The following is an 18621-nucleotide window of genomic DNA, read 5'->3' as shown; positions in this document are numbered from 1 at the left end:
TGCCAAGTCTTGTTGAAATGGTAAATTAATTGTAGAAGAAGAGACAAATTAAATGTTATGGGGTAAGGAGAAGAAGACACAATTTCAGCTGAATTTCAGAATAAATGGAAAAAACTCATGCAGTAGAGCTATAAAAAGATTCTTGCAGTTTAAGCTTCCAAAAAGTCACAGATAGCGTTGAAATGTGTCACTGATCATTTTGTATTTAAGTAACCTGAAGGACAGAATATGGTGGTAGTATGACACCTACCTATGATTAAACTGGGAGATACAAGGCAGTGCCATTCTAAAAGACATTCAAAGACTACACAAGTGATAAATAAAGGAACATTTTCACAAATAGAAAATGTAGCAGACTAAAAAAAATATTTTACATCATAGTCTTGTTTTTAATTGAAACCAATGCTAAGGAAATCTGTTAAATGCCCAGCTGTATCTCTTAAGGGTGCATGCTATAAAATGCAGTGATGTGATTTTGTGTAGTACCATTCAAAGTGATGAACTCCAGACATGCTGTAATGTCTGCTTTGTCCAGCTTTGAATTACAGGATGGGAATTTGCTTAGCAATGTGAAAAAAACAGACAGGACAACACTGACAAGAACATTATATTCAGTAGTGCTGTAGGAGACCTTCTCTGTATAAATTTGGAAAAAGAAACCATTAAACTTTGAAAGTAGCAAACTTGGATCTTTCAAAGCCATGAATAATTTTTAGTTAGTATAAATCAGAATTTTTGACAAACTGGAGTATGTTTTAGAGGAAAAAATCAACCAAACAAACAAATACAAAGAGAGATGATATTTTCATACGGCAGAGATTATCTTCCTTTGAGGACATGGTGAAATGAAATCTTGATGCTTAATGCATAATCTGGCTGCTCTCAGTAGGCAGCTGATATTGCTTTTTACTTGCTGCTAACAAGTGCAGAAGTTCTGTTTTCTCTCATTCTTGCCACATGACCCATCCCCTCTTTTCTACCAAGTGTGGTGTGCATTGGGTCTTGTCATGAGTGACTGCCATCACCAAAAGAAGGTGGATGTGAGTTAATGAGTTAGTGGCTCAGAAGAAAGGCAAAGCTGTTTGATAAATTCCTTTGTTCATGAAACCCTGCCATGTGGTTCTGTGGGCACATGAAGGTGATTCTACACTTACACTGCTGCTGAAATTTTAATGAATCTCCTATTCATTGCTCTCACACCCATAGCTGCTTATTCAGGCACAAGCATTTGTATGGTCAAGTGATGAACTAGACTGGGAAAACTATTGGGGTCAAAATAAATGGAGATTTTTTGGAAGGTTTTTTTTTGGAGGGGTGGGACATCACTGCTCAGGGTGGTGCTGCTGGCACAACCAAGGAGCAAGCTGGGGCAGGATCAGCACTTTGGTAGTCAGACCAAGTAATCACAGCACAAGTGTCTGAATCCTAAGAGTTAATTTTTTCTGAGGACCTAAGAGCATGCTGTGAATGACTAAAAGTGCAATTTCTAATAGATTTTCAGCATTTTGTCTGTGAGCTATGATTTCAGTGTCTCATTAGTTTGATTGTCACAATATTAGCAGTTTCCTAAATGGATACTTCCACAAGCTTATGAATATGCTCATTAATTTATTTTTATATCATATTTTATATCATAGTTGACTCATGTATGCAAGTCACATTTTCCTTTGAGTGATACTCTCTTTTTTGCTGGTGATGATGACACATCCAGAAGTTGAAATGTGGAACATTTTTTTCACTTCTAACATTAGGTGAATTTTTGGGAAGCCTTCTAATGATATTTTTATGTTTTGGTTTTGTTTTTTTTTCCAGAAAGGATTTCTTTGATCACTAAAGATGAAGCAGAAGGAAGTTTGGTGACAGGTGAAGAGGCTGAGAAGGTATAATTTTTTTAATAAGCATCTGTTTGTATAGAGGTCTTGGTGTGGAACTGAAGAGTTTCTCATGTGGATAAATCTTCAGCTGAATGCAATAAGATCCATGTGAAGAAATAAGAATGTTCATTTGCCACACAATTGAAACTTCTTCATTTCAGACAAAATTACTTTAGCATGTACTAGTTTTACTGTAATTGGTCTTTAAAAAGTAGCATGTATTGAAATGATCTGAAAATATCCTCTACAAAGAGTAGGAACTTCAGCCACTCTGTGTAGTGGAACAGCAGAGTGCTATTTACATATGTAAGATCACTATTTGAACTTCACAGAAAGAAATATGTTCTCACTGGTAGCACGAGTTCAAAAATATGATGCTTTTTAAAAAAGGTTTTGTGAACTCCAGCAATTCAAGTTGTTGTGGCTAATTTCCACCATACATTCAGTGATACCAACATTTTTCCTTTGTGTAGCTTTTGTGGATGGGTGGGCATTATACATAATGCTGGGGGTATTATTGGTGACCATATTAGATCCTTTTGGAAATGGGAGTTTTGGACTATTTACAGGTATAATTTCTACAGATATGTAGCATTTTAGTAACTACAGTGATGAATGATGTCCCAGTTACAAAGGACTGAATTGTAACAGGCAGAATGGTGCCTCCTCTTTGGAAGGAAGCAGAATTGTGAGCTGCTGTTAAAAATGATATTTGTGTGGAGAGGATAAGATGGATGTTTTTATATTAGTCTGCTAGTTTAGGAGAAAGGTCCTTGTATCACAGACCCCCCCTGAAGGTGAAACTGTGTCTGAAATCACCATTTTGCAGAGAAGTAGCTTTTATGGAAGATGCCACATTGATTTTTGCAGGTTCCAGGCCTTCCATAAGCAATAGGCAGAAATGGGTAGAAGTAGGTTCTCTATAATTCAGTTAAAGAGTAGAAAAAAGGTTGTATTTTAGAAACTTTTTTTCATCTGTAACAATTTATCTCAAGGTGAAGAAGGCACAGAAATGTCATGAAAATGAAAAGCTAACAAACTAGGAGTCCAGAAAGGACATGTGCAGGATAAAAAGACAGAGTATGATGAGTTTTCTAGACATGAAGGACCTACTGGCTATTTATCATTACACATAAAGGTATAGAGCAACTTTTCCCCCAGTGGTGGTTTTAAAGAGTATCAGCCTTTTTTATCTACTTCAAGTGCTATTAAATTACTTGGAAACTTCCTAAGACAATATTGTTCTTGAGAACTGTACTTTCTAGTCTGAAACTACCACTGATGCTCAAAAAATGTGCTAATACTGTGTGAAAGAGCCACTGTTCCTTAAAGAAATCTCTACTAACCACAAAGACCTTGCAGCATACCATTGTGAGCTTGTGGTGGCTGAAAAATACTGTGCCTGCATGGGAATGCAGCACAAATGAGAGAGTATCAAGGACTGGATTCACAGCTGCCAGGCTAAGCTGGAGAAGGTATTTATAGGCTGAGTGCAAGTTTACATTTCTGTTTACCATCATCCTACAATCACCATATATTGCAATACATAAACTATTTTGTGACTGAAGGTCATTTTGTGATTGATTGAAGGTCATACAATAGCCATATCTTCCAATTAAATTGGAGGAATACAAGATATTGCATGAAATCAGTTTTGCAGCAGAGTTCTCTCAGATGGCAGTTACCTTAACTACCAGAGTAATTGGATTGCATCTCTTTGCTAGCTAAGCAGTTGGCAATTCAGATATTCACTAGATAACCATCTCCCCACACACTGTCCAAATCCAAACCTAGAACTCCAATTCCCATTGGCTGTAAAGGGCTCATATGACTTTTTCATTAAGGAACTGCAAGACAGTAATTCTTGGAGTAAGATCTGCAGGGATAGAATATTTTATCTTGGTATTGTAGGGCTGGTATAAAAATCTAGTCCTCTTTGGTCCAATTAAACCCTGCCACAATTTTCCTGTGTGATACAAAGCCAGCATTTTCCTAGGTCTACAGCAGATTGCAAAAATGGTTCATGTATTTTTTGTGCTGAAGGCGATACCCTTCATTTAGGGGTTATATTGGATTTTTTCAAATATCTCCCAACAGAGTAAGATGCAAGTTTTCTTCACCTCTGTAGAGGTTATGTGCAAGCCTGTAGGTCCTGGGGTTGTCTGTCAGTGTTGTCCTTTGTGACACAAAAACCCTTTCTCCTATGTGCTGTTTACTAGCTACTAGTAGTTTCAAGACTGTTTTGTCTGTAAGATTACAGGTTTTATAGGGTTGTTGTCTGCAGGAAAAAGGAAGACTTACCAGGCTGCTTATTAGACAGGTCAAAATTTCCTTTTTCCTTTTGCTTGAGGTAGGTTATGCATGCATATTTTCCTATCACTGAGAATTTTTTTTTTCCCTGTAATAGTGGAGATACTCTTTTTAGAGTATGAGGATGGTAGGTTAAAAGAGCAGAAATGTCAAGTGCATTTTCTGGTTGCTTTGGGGAAGATAATGGATTTCAGCACAGCTATTATATGTAATTTGCTTTTGCATAAATGTAAAACAGGTTTTCAGAGAAAAAACGCAGCTTTGGATGTTCAGCATTAAATGGAAACTTCAGGTTTCAATTTACAGCAAGTCTTCATTGTACATTTCTCTGGCTTTTAGCTTCCTTTGCATAATTTAGCACGAGAAAGCTGATTGTAAAATTTTTGAAAAATGTGCTACTTCCAGAAATACCAATTGACTCTTAATTAAATGTGAAAAAAGGAAATTTGATCTGGCACAAAAAGCCTTTCAGAGCTGACAAATGTCATTAGCTTTTAGTTTCATAGTATGTGCTTTATATTACTACTAGATTAAGAACTCTTCCAACAAAAAAGATAAACAGATGTACAGCATCCTGAAATTCTAATTCCTTCTGTCACATTCCCTGACTTTCTTTTTTTTTTCAGCTACAGAATCTCTGATAAGTTAAACTCAGCAGGTCAGAACATGAATATTGTCTGTGAAGTGAGATTTCTATGTTTCTCTTGGATGTTGCTGCTTAGGATGTAGGAAAGCTCTGACCTTTGGTCACTGGGGTTCTAGAGAAGGATCAGAATATTTTATTTATTAAAATAATGTTTAAGCTTTTCACACTAGAAATGTATGGTCTCAGAGATTGGTGATATTGATAGGGATCCCATGGCCTCTTACACAACCTCTCTGGCTGACACAGTTGAAGTCCTCCGCTGAACAGCAGCTCCCTTTTAGGAGCACAAAAGAGTTATCTAAGCAGGTATTTATAGCCTGTTTAATGTGGCTATTTTCTACTTAGCTGTTCTCTTTCATTATCTGGAGTTATAGTGGAGTTGTTTCTGACTTAAGGATGACAGGACTCCAAGTCTGAGAATGTGGCTTTTCCTCATTAGCTTCATGCCTACTTTTTCTTGGGGGGCAGGGTTGTTTCTAGCTCTGTATACTTGTCCTGGTGCATTTTAATAAGAAAAAAAAAAAAAGATTTCCTATTAAGGATATTGATAAAAAGGTGGTAACTAGAATTTGTAGACAACTGGATGCTTTTTTTAAGTAAGAGTTAAGTATTGCCATTTTCCCTACCATTTTAATGTTTTGGGTTTTTTTAGGCTAAGAGAAAAATCTGTGAAATAATTTTGGAGGTGGTTGTACTCCAGATATTGTCTGTATGTTTGATTTCAGTTTTTATAGTATCTGAGCAACTTACCTTTCTCTTCTGTTTATGAATGTCATGCTTTAAGTGAAGGGCATATGGTGAGTTGTATCAGCAGCTATGGCAATGTAATTTTACATAATGATTTTCCATTTTTAAGACTGGCATTCTAACCATCTTGCATGTTAGAGGGGTTTTTTTTAATTATTCATATCTTTGTTCATTTGGTAAATGTTAATTGAATTAAATGGGGAAGCTTAAAAATTCAACACAAAGCTAGAATGCTGTGTGTAGGAAATGTCTCAAAGAAGCCATTGGGCACCCTCATGTATGTACTCATTGAGGGTTAGGGATTTTCTTATCCCTGAGCATTTTGTAGCTACACACAATGTTTTTGAAGAACATAAACCTGGTCAAACTGCAATGGATAAGATTTCCATCTAATCCAGAATCCCATCTGACAGTGGACAAAAAAGGATGGGTAGAGAAAATGCATAGTCCCAGGCTGCAGCCACTGATGTCTCAAAAACTTCTTGTGCCTGAAGTTGTTTCTGTGGACTTAGTAGACTTCAAATGATTTCTCTACTATGCATCTTTATTATGTCCCCCTGAGTCTAGGAAATAATATTTGCAGCATCCTTATCACAGGGTTCTCTACATGTGTTGTCTCAAGAACCATGTCCTTATGTCTGGTTTTTGACACACTTCACCATAAAATCCTTTAAAAGCAAGTCTTATGAAGTTTTTTGTAGTTTAATATGGTTTTGAAGGGTGGAAACCAGAAAACACATCCTTCCTGATTTTTAATTTTAGCTGGCTTTGTTTTGGAATACAGAGGAGATGTTCTGTTAATTTAACATTAAAGACATTAAGTCTCTCTGTTTTGCTCCGTTTTGTCAGTATCACTTTTTTTTTCTAGTTCTTGGCTCCAAAGGAAGAGAAAAATGAAACTCTGCCTCCTACAGATGAAGGTGGTGATGTTGATGATCTGGTGAGTGCCATAAAGATGTGGTGTGGCTTCAGAATTTAGCCGTAAGTGAAAGGTGCAATGAGAGAGCCAAATGGTTCTTAAAGCAATAGATATCAGAGTGCATGGCTTAGAAAACACCTAAGGAATTGAATCAGAAGAGCCACATTAAATTACTGACTTGCTATTGTAAGACTTAGGCAGGTGTGTAATTTCATGATGGCAAATACTGTGTGATGTAGTAACATAGGTGTTTACAGGGGTGAAATGTGTCCTCTAATATGCTTCAAAAGAGCCAGTGAGGCACTCATTTAAAAGTGGATTGGTGTAATTTACTATAATAGCTTTTTAAAAGGTTTGTAGATCTTGAACTGCTATTTATGTGGGTTGAAAACTCAAACATTTTAAAAAAGATGTTTTGATCTTTTGAATTAAATTTCTCTATATAGGCTTGCTGAAATTCAAGGATATCAGTTTTTTTAATAAATATTTTAGCCATCTTTTACAGGCTGTCTCATTACAAATCTGTCTCCAAGGCTTCAGCTGATGGTGTAGATGGTTTTAAAGAAGCTTAGATAACAGACAGATCTCTACATTTGGACTGTACTTTTAAAAATCTATAAATTGCACAGATGATTATGTGAAGATGAGATTTTTCAGTTTGTTTTTGGACTTTATAGAAGATTAGTACTGAATTCTGTGCAATCTATTTATGTTACATGATAAGGATTTCCAAATTTGCCTGGTTTTCTTAGCACTAAACACATATAAGAAATTACTTCAGTGCTGCTTCTTTCAAATCTGTTTCTTCTGTTTGCAGCTGGACATGATGTGACCAGTGATATATGGTGACTGTGGAAGCAAAGTTTTGGAAGAGATGGCTCTGTGAGATGGGGCCCAAAAAAAGATGCTAATGAGAAGAAAGTACATCCATCTTTATTTTCTCAAATGAGAACAGAAATCCCAGAAATGTTTCCAGCTGGTATAAATGGCATCTGGCTTTCAAAACTAGAACAGAAGATTGAAATTGTCTGAAGTATTTGGGCAGTAATGATACCTTTAAGGCATCTTTTTTTTTTTTTTTCTTTTCTTTAGAACTGAATTTAGCTTGTCCTTTGTATTGCTTTTAGCTGAACACTACTAAATTTAATGAGAATCTGCTCTGGTGCCTGAAATTCCTGTTGCATTGCCTGGGAAGAAAGACAGAAATGTCACAGCAAGGTTACCAGGTAATAGTGAATATTTAGTGGAGGTAACCCTATAGGTTTATTGTTACAGAAGTGAAAAAGTATATTACTTTCATGCTTTAAAAAAACCAACCAACCAACTCAAATAAACACAAAACAAGATAGAGCAAAAAAACCAACAAAGCACCATGAAAAACACCACAGAGGCTTGTGGGAAAAAATTCTAGGTCAGGGACTGACAAGTTAATAGTTTGAAATTCACAACAGAATCTGAAGCACACAGCAGAGCCAGGTGTGCTGATTTTGCCACACTGACCCCAGATCACTAATTATGGTCTTCTCTGCACTACAGGTTCACTTTCCTGTCAGCTCAGCAGCAGCCCAAGATCTCTGTCCCTTTCTGTGACACATTTTCCTGTTTCAGGGGCTGGGATTTTTGATTGTTTTAGACTTGTAACTAGTACAGTTAGTGTAGATGCTCCTGGTGCTGAAAGGAGAATGAATCAGTTCTGTGTCCACTCCATACACTGCTGGGAGCTCACCCAGAGCAGAAGGGTCCCTCAAAGCTGTACACTGACAGCTGGGATGGATAAGTGATAATAGTTAACACTGCTAACCAGGATGGAGTCATGTCTGCACAGAGCAATCCAAACTAGTGAAATACTGCTTAGAAAGAGATATTCAAGTCTGATTGCAGAGCTGAAGAGACGGTAATGACACCTTCACACATGCTTGTCTGTTAGAACCAGATTCATTCCTTTAAAACTTGGTGCTTCATTATTATAAATGTATAAATGTACTGTGCAAAATGATATTAAGATCACAAAAAAAGGAAAAATCATGATCTGTAGTTGCAAAATGTTGTGGAATATTTACACGTTATACTGGCCAACAGCTCCTGTGTGGGAAATAGGAATTGTTTTTTGCTCCTACTTCCTTACATAGCAACCTACTCTCTCCTGTCTTAGATCCTATCCTGACTGAGTTGAAAGCATTTCTCAAATACAGATGGCAGGGAGCAAGTGATTTTTGCAGACCTTTATAGCTTTTGTATCACCAGAAAATATTTTTCTCAACTGCAAATAAGGATTATTTGATCAGTGTTTTAAAGGCCAATATATGGGGTATGCTGGCTGGGGGTTTCTTATACACTTTATTTTTTTTTTTTTGTTTAATAAAAGTATTTTAAAGGTCAGGTTTTGTCTTCAGAGCCATGTTTGCTATAATCAGGTGACTACTTATGCAGTGCCTAAAGGAAACTGTCAAAAGCCCCTTTTCTGGGCCTACAATGCAAACATTGAATATCAAAATCCCTCCACAGAAGCAGAGTATACTTATCCTATTCTTTATGAACCCTAAACTTTGCAACACCCCAGTAAAGTAGTTTTTACTATATTGCAGAGATGATGAGAAAATCTTGGGTCAAGACCACACAGAATATAGAACCTGGTGACCAGAATATGGAGTTACTTTGTTTCTTTTGATTTAGTTGACCACATTTCTAGAGTGGATTGCTTCTGTCAAGGACTATACATTTAGTTCATGGAGAATTGCTGCATAGATCTTGCTACCTGTACAGCACAATATGTCCAGGTAAGCTCAGTGTGGTGATTGAGTTGCTAGTACTGAGAAGAGGAATGAGAATTTATGACTCAAAATAAATAAAAGTGAATTCTTCTAAGGCAAGAAAAGCATCTTTCATTCTGCCCAGGCTTCTGAGTTCAGTCTTCAGAAGCTTCTGATCTTGGTGAGGGTCTATCACATCAGCAGCCGGATTTTATATTTGTTCTTTGGCAAAGGGCCAGCTTTCAGTTCTCATTCAATGACTGAAAGAGTCTTACATTTAGTTTAAGTTCACATTTTCAGTTACAAAGTGTCACCTACTGTTTAGTGGGCTGACTCACTGTTTACACTGAGAATTCTCATTTTCAATTGCCACACTGACCAGTCCTCAGAAGCACTAGACCAGTTGTTCACTTCAAAAGCAGCTTTAAAGGAAACATAAAGTGCATTTGTTTTCCTGCCAGCAGCAGCACATCCCTTGTAATGTACTTTATAGGCAGAGAAATTATCACAGTGTCTACAGAAAAGAAGACTGTGAAGACTTCTCTTCCTTACTTAGAAGAGGGGTGTGGACTAAAAAGAAAATATTTTGCAGTGTGGACCTTGGGAGGTGGAGAATATCCAAAAATATTCTACCAAAAAGGGTAAGTAGTATGTGAGGGAGCTGGGATCATAGCATGGAACTGAGAGTACTCCACAGAAAAGGACAAAAGGCTGGGTTTGGGAGTCATAGAGGAAGAGTAAGACTGTTCTGGTTACAATATTCTGTGAATCTGTAAGTGTCTAGGCTATATCCATTCTGCATAAAGCATTTTGCTCTGTCACTGGGTAGGGGGGTCTGCTACCTGTTACGTAGTTCTCAAGTTTGGTCTCATTCCTTTTGTACTCAGAAACCACATTTGTCCTCTTGGACAGTTGTCAGTATGCCACAGTAATAAAAAATAACTTCTAGAATGTTACATAGTTGAAGACTTGTGATTTGTGTGATATTAATCAGGTTGAAATGAATGTCAGGTCAACAGTGTGATGTCAACATGTTTGGAGAATTCTGAAAGCAAGGCTTCATCTCTGTCCTTGGAATGTGGCACAGAAGTATTACACATGCCATCAAAACACTCCTAATGTGAAGAGACCTGTTCTGCTGCACTGTGGTCTCTTAGTTGCCAGGGTGAATTTACATCTTGCTAACTTTCCTGGTATTTGGGTTTTGACAGAATTGTCTGTGTGATGTTGCAGCAGGATCTTTGGAATTAGAAAATGAGGAAGGAAAATCAGTTATCTCAGTTGTGAATTCTAAAGACACAGGCCATTTTTAAATTCTGCATTTGCACATGATAAAAGGCAAGGGAGGAATTCCCTTGTGATCTCAGTAGGGTCAGGGATAATCTGGAAAGAGAGTTCTGACTTGCATGTTGCTAAGCTGGCAAATACACTGGTGGATGTTGCTGCTGTGCTTGTCAGGGTGGGTTTGGATTTTTTCAGCCTCACCACTGTCAGTGTGAAAAAAGCACTTATATTTAGCTGTTGGTTTGTGACGGTGGAAAACTCATTTCCACTAAATTTTCCGCTTTACTTCCTTTCCCCTTCCATCTTTATTCTTCTCTTGGTACCATTACAGTAGTGGAGCTCAGTGCTGGGAGCACTTGTGAATGTCAGATGTAGGAAACCTCCAAGTTTTCTTGTGTCTCTTTTGAGATGTGGGTTACAAAGGTTTTTTTTAAAACTCAAAATGTTCCCAGTACTAGCGGGGGACTGGAGGCCCACCCAGGCTTTTGTTTCTAAATTCTTTGAAGAACTAACACATAGAAAAAACAGTTCTTTCAGCAAACCCTCACCACTTAAAGGTGCTGGTAAAGAAAGGCAGCACTGACTTCAAGAGGTGACTTGCCTTTCTGGGGTTGGAGTTTGTCCATAGCATTTCTCTGCACTGTTTTGAGGGCAGCTCTAAAAGAAGTTCTGTACCAGTTTGAACTCTTTTCTTGTGATCACTGAACCTGAAAATTTAAGAGGAATAGATTACCACATATTAAAGAAAATAAAGGAAACCAGAATAGGAGAAGTTTTCTTTTGTAATACTATCATATTCTGATATGAACGTCTGAAATATATTAAAAAAGGAAAGGCTGTAATTTTTAGCCTCTCTTACTTTTCCCAAAGGATCAAAACCCACATTGAACTCTGCATAAAAAAATTGGCATAGAGATACTCTTTACAAGAAAATTACTTGAAAAACATTTGAACAAAGCTTAGCTTAAAGTTTGATCATATTTTTCCATGCAGCAAGTTTTGGTAAGTGGAAAGATTATGTCCCACTCTACCTTCCCTCTTTTACTGTTCTGGAATAGTGCTTGCTTTTATGAAAATAAAAGAACTCAAAAGGAACATAAAAGCTCTCAATTTTGTTTTTACAAACCAGGCATAGCTTTAGTGCATCTGTGAGATGAGTGCCTTAAAATAGACTCTGCTCATCTGACTCTGCACATACTGTACTTTAGTGACTTAAGCTGGATAGAAATTAATCTGCTTCTTCCCAATAAACTTTGTGAAGACAGCATGACTAAGACACAGTAAAATTAATTCTGTTCCTTCTGATGCTTCCCCAGTACCAGTTTCAACAGTTGACCATCAAAAGCACCTCTTTTGGCAGGAATCTGAAATACTTACAGTACTTTTTGCTGTTACCGAATAATAAATTATTCTGCAGCACTATAAACTACTCAGATTTGGTCACATATATATTTACTGGTGTATTAATTCTTAGGGTCCCCTCCTATGCACCAAGTCAGTTGTATGGGCTGCTGTGAAAGTCTGGAGACTCTGTAATGAAATTAGTAGTTTGGCCATGGAAATATATTCACTGTTGCTTTAAATATATCAAACCAAAGGATTGTTTTTCTTCATGGTCTCACTGAGTTCCAACTCTGTCTCATCCTTTCTTCCTATTTTAACGCACAATAATAGGCAGTAATAACTGTCATTTTCTTCTCCTCCAGAAGGGAGTGAATCTTACAGCTTTCAAGATACTATCAGAAAACAGAAATACCTCCAATGTAGGGTATAACTAGAAACGTTTTCTGTCTGCTGTCTGAGACAATGCATAAGGGGAGCTCAAGCCCCTGAGGAGACCAACTGTGGTGCAGGTATTTTTGCCTGAAGCATGTGGATCAGATATAATGCTAGGAAAAGAAAGGTAAAATGGCTGTTAGTACCTGATTGCTGGAGTTTTGTATGACTGGGATGTATGAGAATGCCTTCTCCAGCCTGCTAATGCAAGTAGTCAATTGACAAATGTTCTCTCCCCATGGAGCGAGTACATCAAATGGCCCCTATGCTGACTTTTCACAAGAGTTACAGGAACTGTATCAGAATGCTTAGGGACCCTTTACTTACTAAAAAAGGAGGGAGGGGAGTGGAGAGAATTTTTTTTCTTTGGTTCCAAGCAGGTCAGCATTGAAGGCTCTGATCTGAATGGGTGCAGCCTGCCAAGAGCATTTTCCTGTTTGAGTCCTGTGTGAATTTGGTGTCCTAGCCCACAGTTGTCCTGACTGTTGAGAAGGTAGTATTTCTCTGCCTGCAAAGCATGAAAAATGGCTCAGCAAAGGTGAATTGAGAAATCATATGATCTTTGTCTAGTGATTGTGATGTAAATTCCTCCCTGTTACTCCTTGGGAGCTTTCAGTAGTTGCCACCTGTAGGACCTCTACATTTCAGTTTAACACCAAGGTTTAGAAGGCTAAATGCTCTCCAAGAAGAGCATAGCACAAGTGATAGTAATCCACCTTTCACAGAACTGTGCTGGGTGCTGTACAAATTTGTATGTCATCCGAATCCCACCTTTAACTAGCATCTGATCTTCTAGCAGCTCAACTTTCTGATTCACTTCATTTTCTTGGGCAGGCTGGGGGGAATTCATCAAAGATAACATCAACCAGCAAGTATATCCTTTTTCTCCCTGTGTAAGAGGAATAAAGATTTTGGGAAGTAAGGTTGGTTTGGTGATGGGAAAGTTGCATATGTTTAATGAACTTGCTTTTGTTTTATATGCTATCCCTTAAAGTACCAGGACTATCAGTGTGTTTTGTAGCTATTAAGGCACTGATTAGCAACAGTAACATTATCTTTGGATAATGCACTTGCTACAGAAATGCCTTGAAGAGGCAGAGATATGGAAGGTTTCTGTCTTTAGTACTTTTGCTGGCTAACCAACAAGGATAACTTGGGAGCACCTGCGCTTACAGGGAGCATATGCACAGCTAAGCTGGGTGGGCTTGCTTCATGTTGTTTGTAAGGGATCTGTGCCTTTGTCACAAGGGGTGGCTCAAAACTGTGAGATCTGGTGGTCAGGCTTCTTGGAAGATAAAGGAGATATTCCAGAAGAGGTGAATCCTCAATGATTCCATCTAAATTAATCTGTAAATTAAACAGTAAGAGAAACAGGCTATGTCCTCCACAGCTGCATCAAAATTTTCTCATTGTTTTATTTTCTAAGAATATAAGAGAGCTAATATGGTTCACTAGTTGAGGACAGCAACAGTGGGGTTTTATGCCTAGTTTGTTGAAGGCTCATTAGGGGCCATTTATTCACAGTTTTGCAGAATATCCTGAGTTAGATGGGACACACAAGGGTGATCAGGTCCAACTTTTAAGTGAGTGGCCCATACAGGCAGTGAACCCACAACCTTGGTGTTGTTAGCACCATGCTCTGACCAAAAATCTCTCTGTCTGTTGGTTATTCTCCCTCTCTAATTGGGGAAAGTTGTTTACTTATGATATTTCCCAGGGAAGGCAGAGGAAAGACTTTTGATAGACTTTGGTTGGATGAGACTTCATATACAGAAGGTATGTGAGTGCAAAAGTTTTATGACAGAAGATTTGGGGGAATGGGAATAAATGAAGGATAAAAAGCAAGTTATTTTGATGTTCCCTGGGCATGAGGAGAACATGATCATTAGTCTTGAGGAGAAATGGAACAGTGGGAGTTCCATTAAGTGTCCCACAGGCACCAGGAATATATGAGAGGCAGACATTAAACAGACAAAGACTGAGGTATTCTGGAGAAATGGAGAAGCTGTTATTCCACTTAATGACTGTGAATGGCAAAGAGAGGAAACAGATGAGGTTTCAAAGGTTATTATTGGAAAGAACAGCCTTTCTATATCTCTTTTCACATTCCAGAAAGAATGATCTGTTTTACATAATGAGCATTTACTTACAGTTCTCCCAGACACACACACACTGACCTATTTAAAAATGCAAATGGTCATGAAATTCCCTTCGGGCAGCAGTGACAAAATCAATGTAGAAGGAATAGGGTTAGTCCAGCAAGACAAGATGTAATGGGGTTGTAGTTTGTCTGCAAGAGATTTCTCTGCAGTCCTCAGGAAATGGGAGCAATATAGGCTTTAGCATTTGAATGACTCACAGCTCAAGGTTTACACATGAGATTGTGTATAATCCCTGTTAACCTAAAGCTGATGATGATTCAGAAGTAAGAACTGCGATGAGACAGAGGACATGTGAAGAGGAACAAACATGATGAGAGAAAAACATGCAAGAATGACCTTTTGCTACCCACAGGTCACTGTAACTTTAATACAAGAATGAGACATACCCAAGGGGACCACTGGAAATCACGGGAACCACATTATGGATACATGTTACAGATTGAATGTGAGCTGGAAGGGAGGATCAGCTTCACCTTCTAGACAGCTGTGTGCTCCTCAAGGGAAGATAATTCTGCAGAATCTAGTTCTTCATAGAAGAGCTGTGGGCAGTTTCAGAGATTTATTGTGGAGTAAAGAGAATTGAAATGCCAAGTCACAACTACATAGAGAAAACGTATGTTAGGTATCCAAAGCTAAATAATATCCTTCTCTGACATTTAACTGCTGGAGTTTTTGTGCAGGAATTTCCTTGTGATGGAACCTGGTCTTGAAAAATTATTCTAGGCCAGGCTGCAAATGATTTGTGGCTAGTACAAAAACTCATCCTATGGGATGAGTGAAAGTGAAGAAAATACAGTTCTATCATTCACTCAGAAGCTGCAGAATGGCAGGAATTGTTGGGATGTAACTCTGTATTTTGTTAGGCTGTAAGTCATAGAGTAGTTTGGGTTGGAAGGTGTGGTAGGCACACAGTTTGTGGAGATTGGGATGGGGCTGTGGCAGAGCCTCATCCCCAGTGGGCACAGCTGTGAGCAGCAGGTGAGCAGCACTGACAGCAATGAGCCAGGGAGTGCCCAGGGGCACTGACCAACCACCAAAGGGAACAGAGGGCACACAGGGGCAGTGCATCAACAGGAGGGGATAAAAGGCTGGGCTAAAGAATGAGAAGGGCAAATGCTTGCAGCCTTTTGAGGTGATACTACCCTGCATGTGCAGATGCCTGAAGCCTTCTGATGAGGTATGGTGATACTCTGTGTGGGCTGAAACCTTCTGAAATTGTATGGTGACACTGTGTATTTGGCCCTCTCAGCACTGGCACGTGCTGTGGTGTATGCTGCGACAGGAAGGGGTTTTGAAAAGTCACCTAGTCCAGCCCCTCTGCAAGGTTTCTTTAAAGAAAAATCAACCCCAGTTTCCAATTCCTAGAAGAGCAAATGCATCTGAAGGTAATGTACCCTTGGCTAAATTCTTTGTTGTACAAAGATTTCCTAAAGTCTCTGAGGATTTTCTGTGTACTCTCAGAGACAGCACAAAACCAGCCAGTGGGGCAGAAGCTGATGTCTTCATTGCACTACAATTTTCCTCTGGGTAACATTGACTGCACAGATGATGCTGAGGCAAAATCCCCAGGTACAGCTAGGTCTGGCAGCCTGGTTGATCAGGTTCTAAATGCTCTGGTGGCAGGGTGCAGGGAAGCTTGCACAGCTGCTGTGAATGCTCTTCCTCTAGACTTTTGGGGATTTGTTTGGTACCCAACAAGCCAGGCATGTCTGTGGAGCATGGATTTTTCCCTGCATGAATTAAAAGCATCAAGGCAACTGAGAGAGGGAGCAGGAAAAGGCAAGTCAAAAAGCATTTACAGTTTAAAGTCAGATATTAGCTGAAGAAACAGTTCTGCTAAATTGCTGCTCCAAGCCATATGATTCCCTCTCCAGCCTCTTTTGCAGCTGTGCTTCATTCCCAGCTCTTACCTTCAGATAAAATCAGCAATGTGTGCTGCACTTCCAGGTTTGGGAGGCAAAACCATTAATTGCAGGAAATTGCCATCTGATTCTGACTCTTGGGGACTGGAATGAGATCCCCTCAAATCCTTCTGTCATAATGCTTTTCACCTCTCCAGAAAGGTACCAGTGAGGCTCCAAGGTGCCATTCTTTGGGGACATAACAATTACTCCAATGCTACATGGTAGGCCTCTTGCCAATTTGTTGTGCTAGGCTGCTCCATTATAGCTTTTTATCTTGCTGTACAACTAATCCCTGCTCTCTGAGGCCAGTGTCAACCTGGTGACCCATAATTATCTCTCCCTGAGTTTTCCTGTGATTACTAGTTCATGAAAATCATTTTGGATGATAAGGTGAGAAAAACTCACATTATGGTGCTGCTATATGAGCAGTTATGGTGTTAAGCATATGTATTTAATTCATGTCCAGAAACTCCTATGAGTAATGAACCAAGGATTTGGGTTTCCCTGCTGCTCAATTTCTAGCATGTACTGGTGGTAAGGGTTTCTTTCAGTGAGAATCTGCTAAAAAGATTTCAGGACTTTGTGTGTTTATTAATAACTTAGTGGCACAGAGAGTGCTGTAGCAGCTTACTTTCATCCTGAGCTTTTCAAAAGAAAAAGTATTGCTCCTATTTTTCATCTGAGTGGTTTATAATCTAGAGAGGCAATATGCACACAGGTCAGTATTGGTAGAAATGCAGATGTAGGCAGGACAAGATTGTTCCTGTGGAGGATTTTGAAGATGCCCATTTTGGGCTGGGGCAGTCAATGGCAAAGGCTGTGCTCTGCCTGTATATTCTGTGTACATGTTATAGTGTGCCAAGGCTGCATTGATTCCTTGCAAAATTAACAAAGAAACTGTTCTTTACCCACAGGCCTGGAGCGGAGGTGTCCTCAGATGATGTCTGTAAAAATAGGTTAGATCTGCAAAAAATCCAGTGGAAGCAGGCTGGTTGTGCTGTTCTCTTACCCCCTTATTGTCTGTTCTACTCAAGAGGCTAAAGCATCTTCTAGCAATAACAGAGTTTCAAATTTAAATCCTTCCTTTTGGGAGTTAATCTCTAGTCTGTGTCTGTATCACTGAAGATGTGCTCTTGTATAAGGGTATATTCACAGGGTGACCAGCTGGAAGCTGCATCTGGCAGGTGACTGTGAAGTACCAACTAGAGCTGCATTTCCTGGGACACTCTCAGCCCCCTTTGCAGGCCTCATCCCCTGTGGGCAATGAGCTGCTTAGAAAAGAGGCCCCTTGCTCTGAGGACAGTGTCTGTCTGACCACACTCTAAACAAACAAGCCCTGTCTTTTGCACTTCTGGAGAAATATGTAGGAGGGAGGTGGATTAAATAAAACAGGACATCATTTTTCAGTAAAGGAGAGCTAGGCTGTGCTCTGGGTTCTGCCACAGATACTCTGCACCTACATCCACTGTACTCCTCATTTCCTCCTTGTATCTGATTGTAGAGTGCCCATTTATCTGTGCAGTGGGTAGATCCTCCATCTGAATCACGGTGGAAATGCTGTGTTTGCTTAGTGACAGCTCCTCTTCCAGCTGCTCTTTGGAGCTGAACTCTGCTCCCCGTGTTACACTGAGTCATTTAGCTTGGCAATTTAGACCATACAGTTTGTATGACAAAGGAATGATTTTTCTAGCTCAAATAAGATCAAGCATAGATGATCTTTTAATGAAGTGATCCTTGTGCCTGATTGTATTAACATCACAGGGAGACAAATGAACCTGAGCTGCAAAGAGCCCCCTGCAGCTATAATTAGATGAATACAGAGGTTCATATTGATCTATCCATTGGCATGAGGCAGGAAAGAGCATCACCCATATATGCTTTCAAGACCAGAAGCTGGCGCAGGCTGCAGAGATGTCAACTTAAAATTGTGATCCTAAAACAAAAGTTTCAACCTGCTTGTTTGATACTGTTCCACCTACTCTGCAAAAGAGATGGCCTGGAGTAGATTCTGTGCCTCTGGAGCTTTTGGGGTCACTGCCTGGGAGGAGCTCTGTTTTGTGTGGTGTGACCAAGAGAGCAGCTGTGCTTCGTTGATCAAGGTGGTGGTTGGTATCCTAAGAAAACCCATTGTAGGATTTTCCTTCTTTCTTGACACCAAGTTGGCTTGTGCACTACTCAGTGCCCAGTAGTTCCTGATTACTGATCAGCACCTTCTGGCCAATTCCCCCAGTTTATATCTGAGCATGAGG

General features: G+C 39.2%; 1 protein-coding gene across 2 annotated transcripts in view; it reads left to right on the top strand.

Moving 5' to 3' along the window:
• Window positions 1-10202, top strand: part of XRCC5 (X-ray repair cross complementing 5) — a 78542-nt gene extending 68340 nt beyond the window's left edge. For both annotated transcript variants that reach the window (XM_074548718.1, XM_005485191.4), the window contains exons 19-21: window positions 1813-1880; window positions 6446-6517; window positions 7314-10202. In XM_074548718.1, coding sequence (XP_074404819.1) covers window positions 1813-1880; window positions 6446-6517; window positions 7314-7328 — 155 coding nt within the window. In that variant the 3' untranslated portion in view covers window positions 7329-10202. The remainder of the gene's footprint in view (window positions 1-1812; window positions 1881-6445; window positions 6518-7313) is intronic.
• Window positions 10203-18621: the final 8419 nt, after the last annotated feature.

Source organism: Zonotrichia albicollis, chromosome 10, assembly GCF_047830755.1.
Source record: "Zonotrichia albicollis isolate bZonAlb1 chromosome 10, bZonAlb1.hap1, whole genome shotgun sequence".
Classification (NCBI taxonomy): Eukaryota; Metazoa; Chordata; class Aves; order Passeriformes; family Passerellidae; genus Zonotrichia; species Zonotrichia albicollis.
The sequence above is the reverse complement of the archived record's forward strand: the minus strand, read 5'-3'. Positions and strand labels throughout refer to the sequence as shown.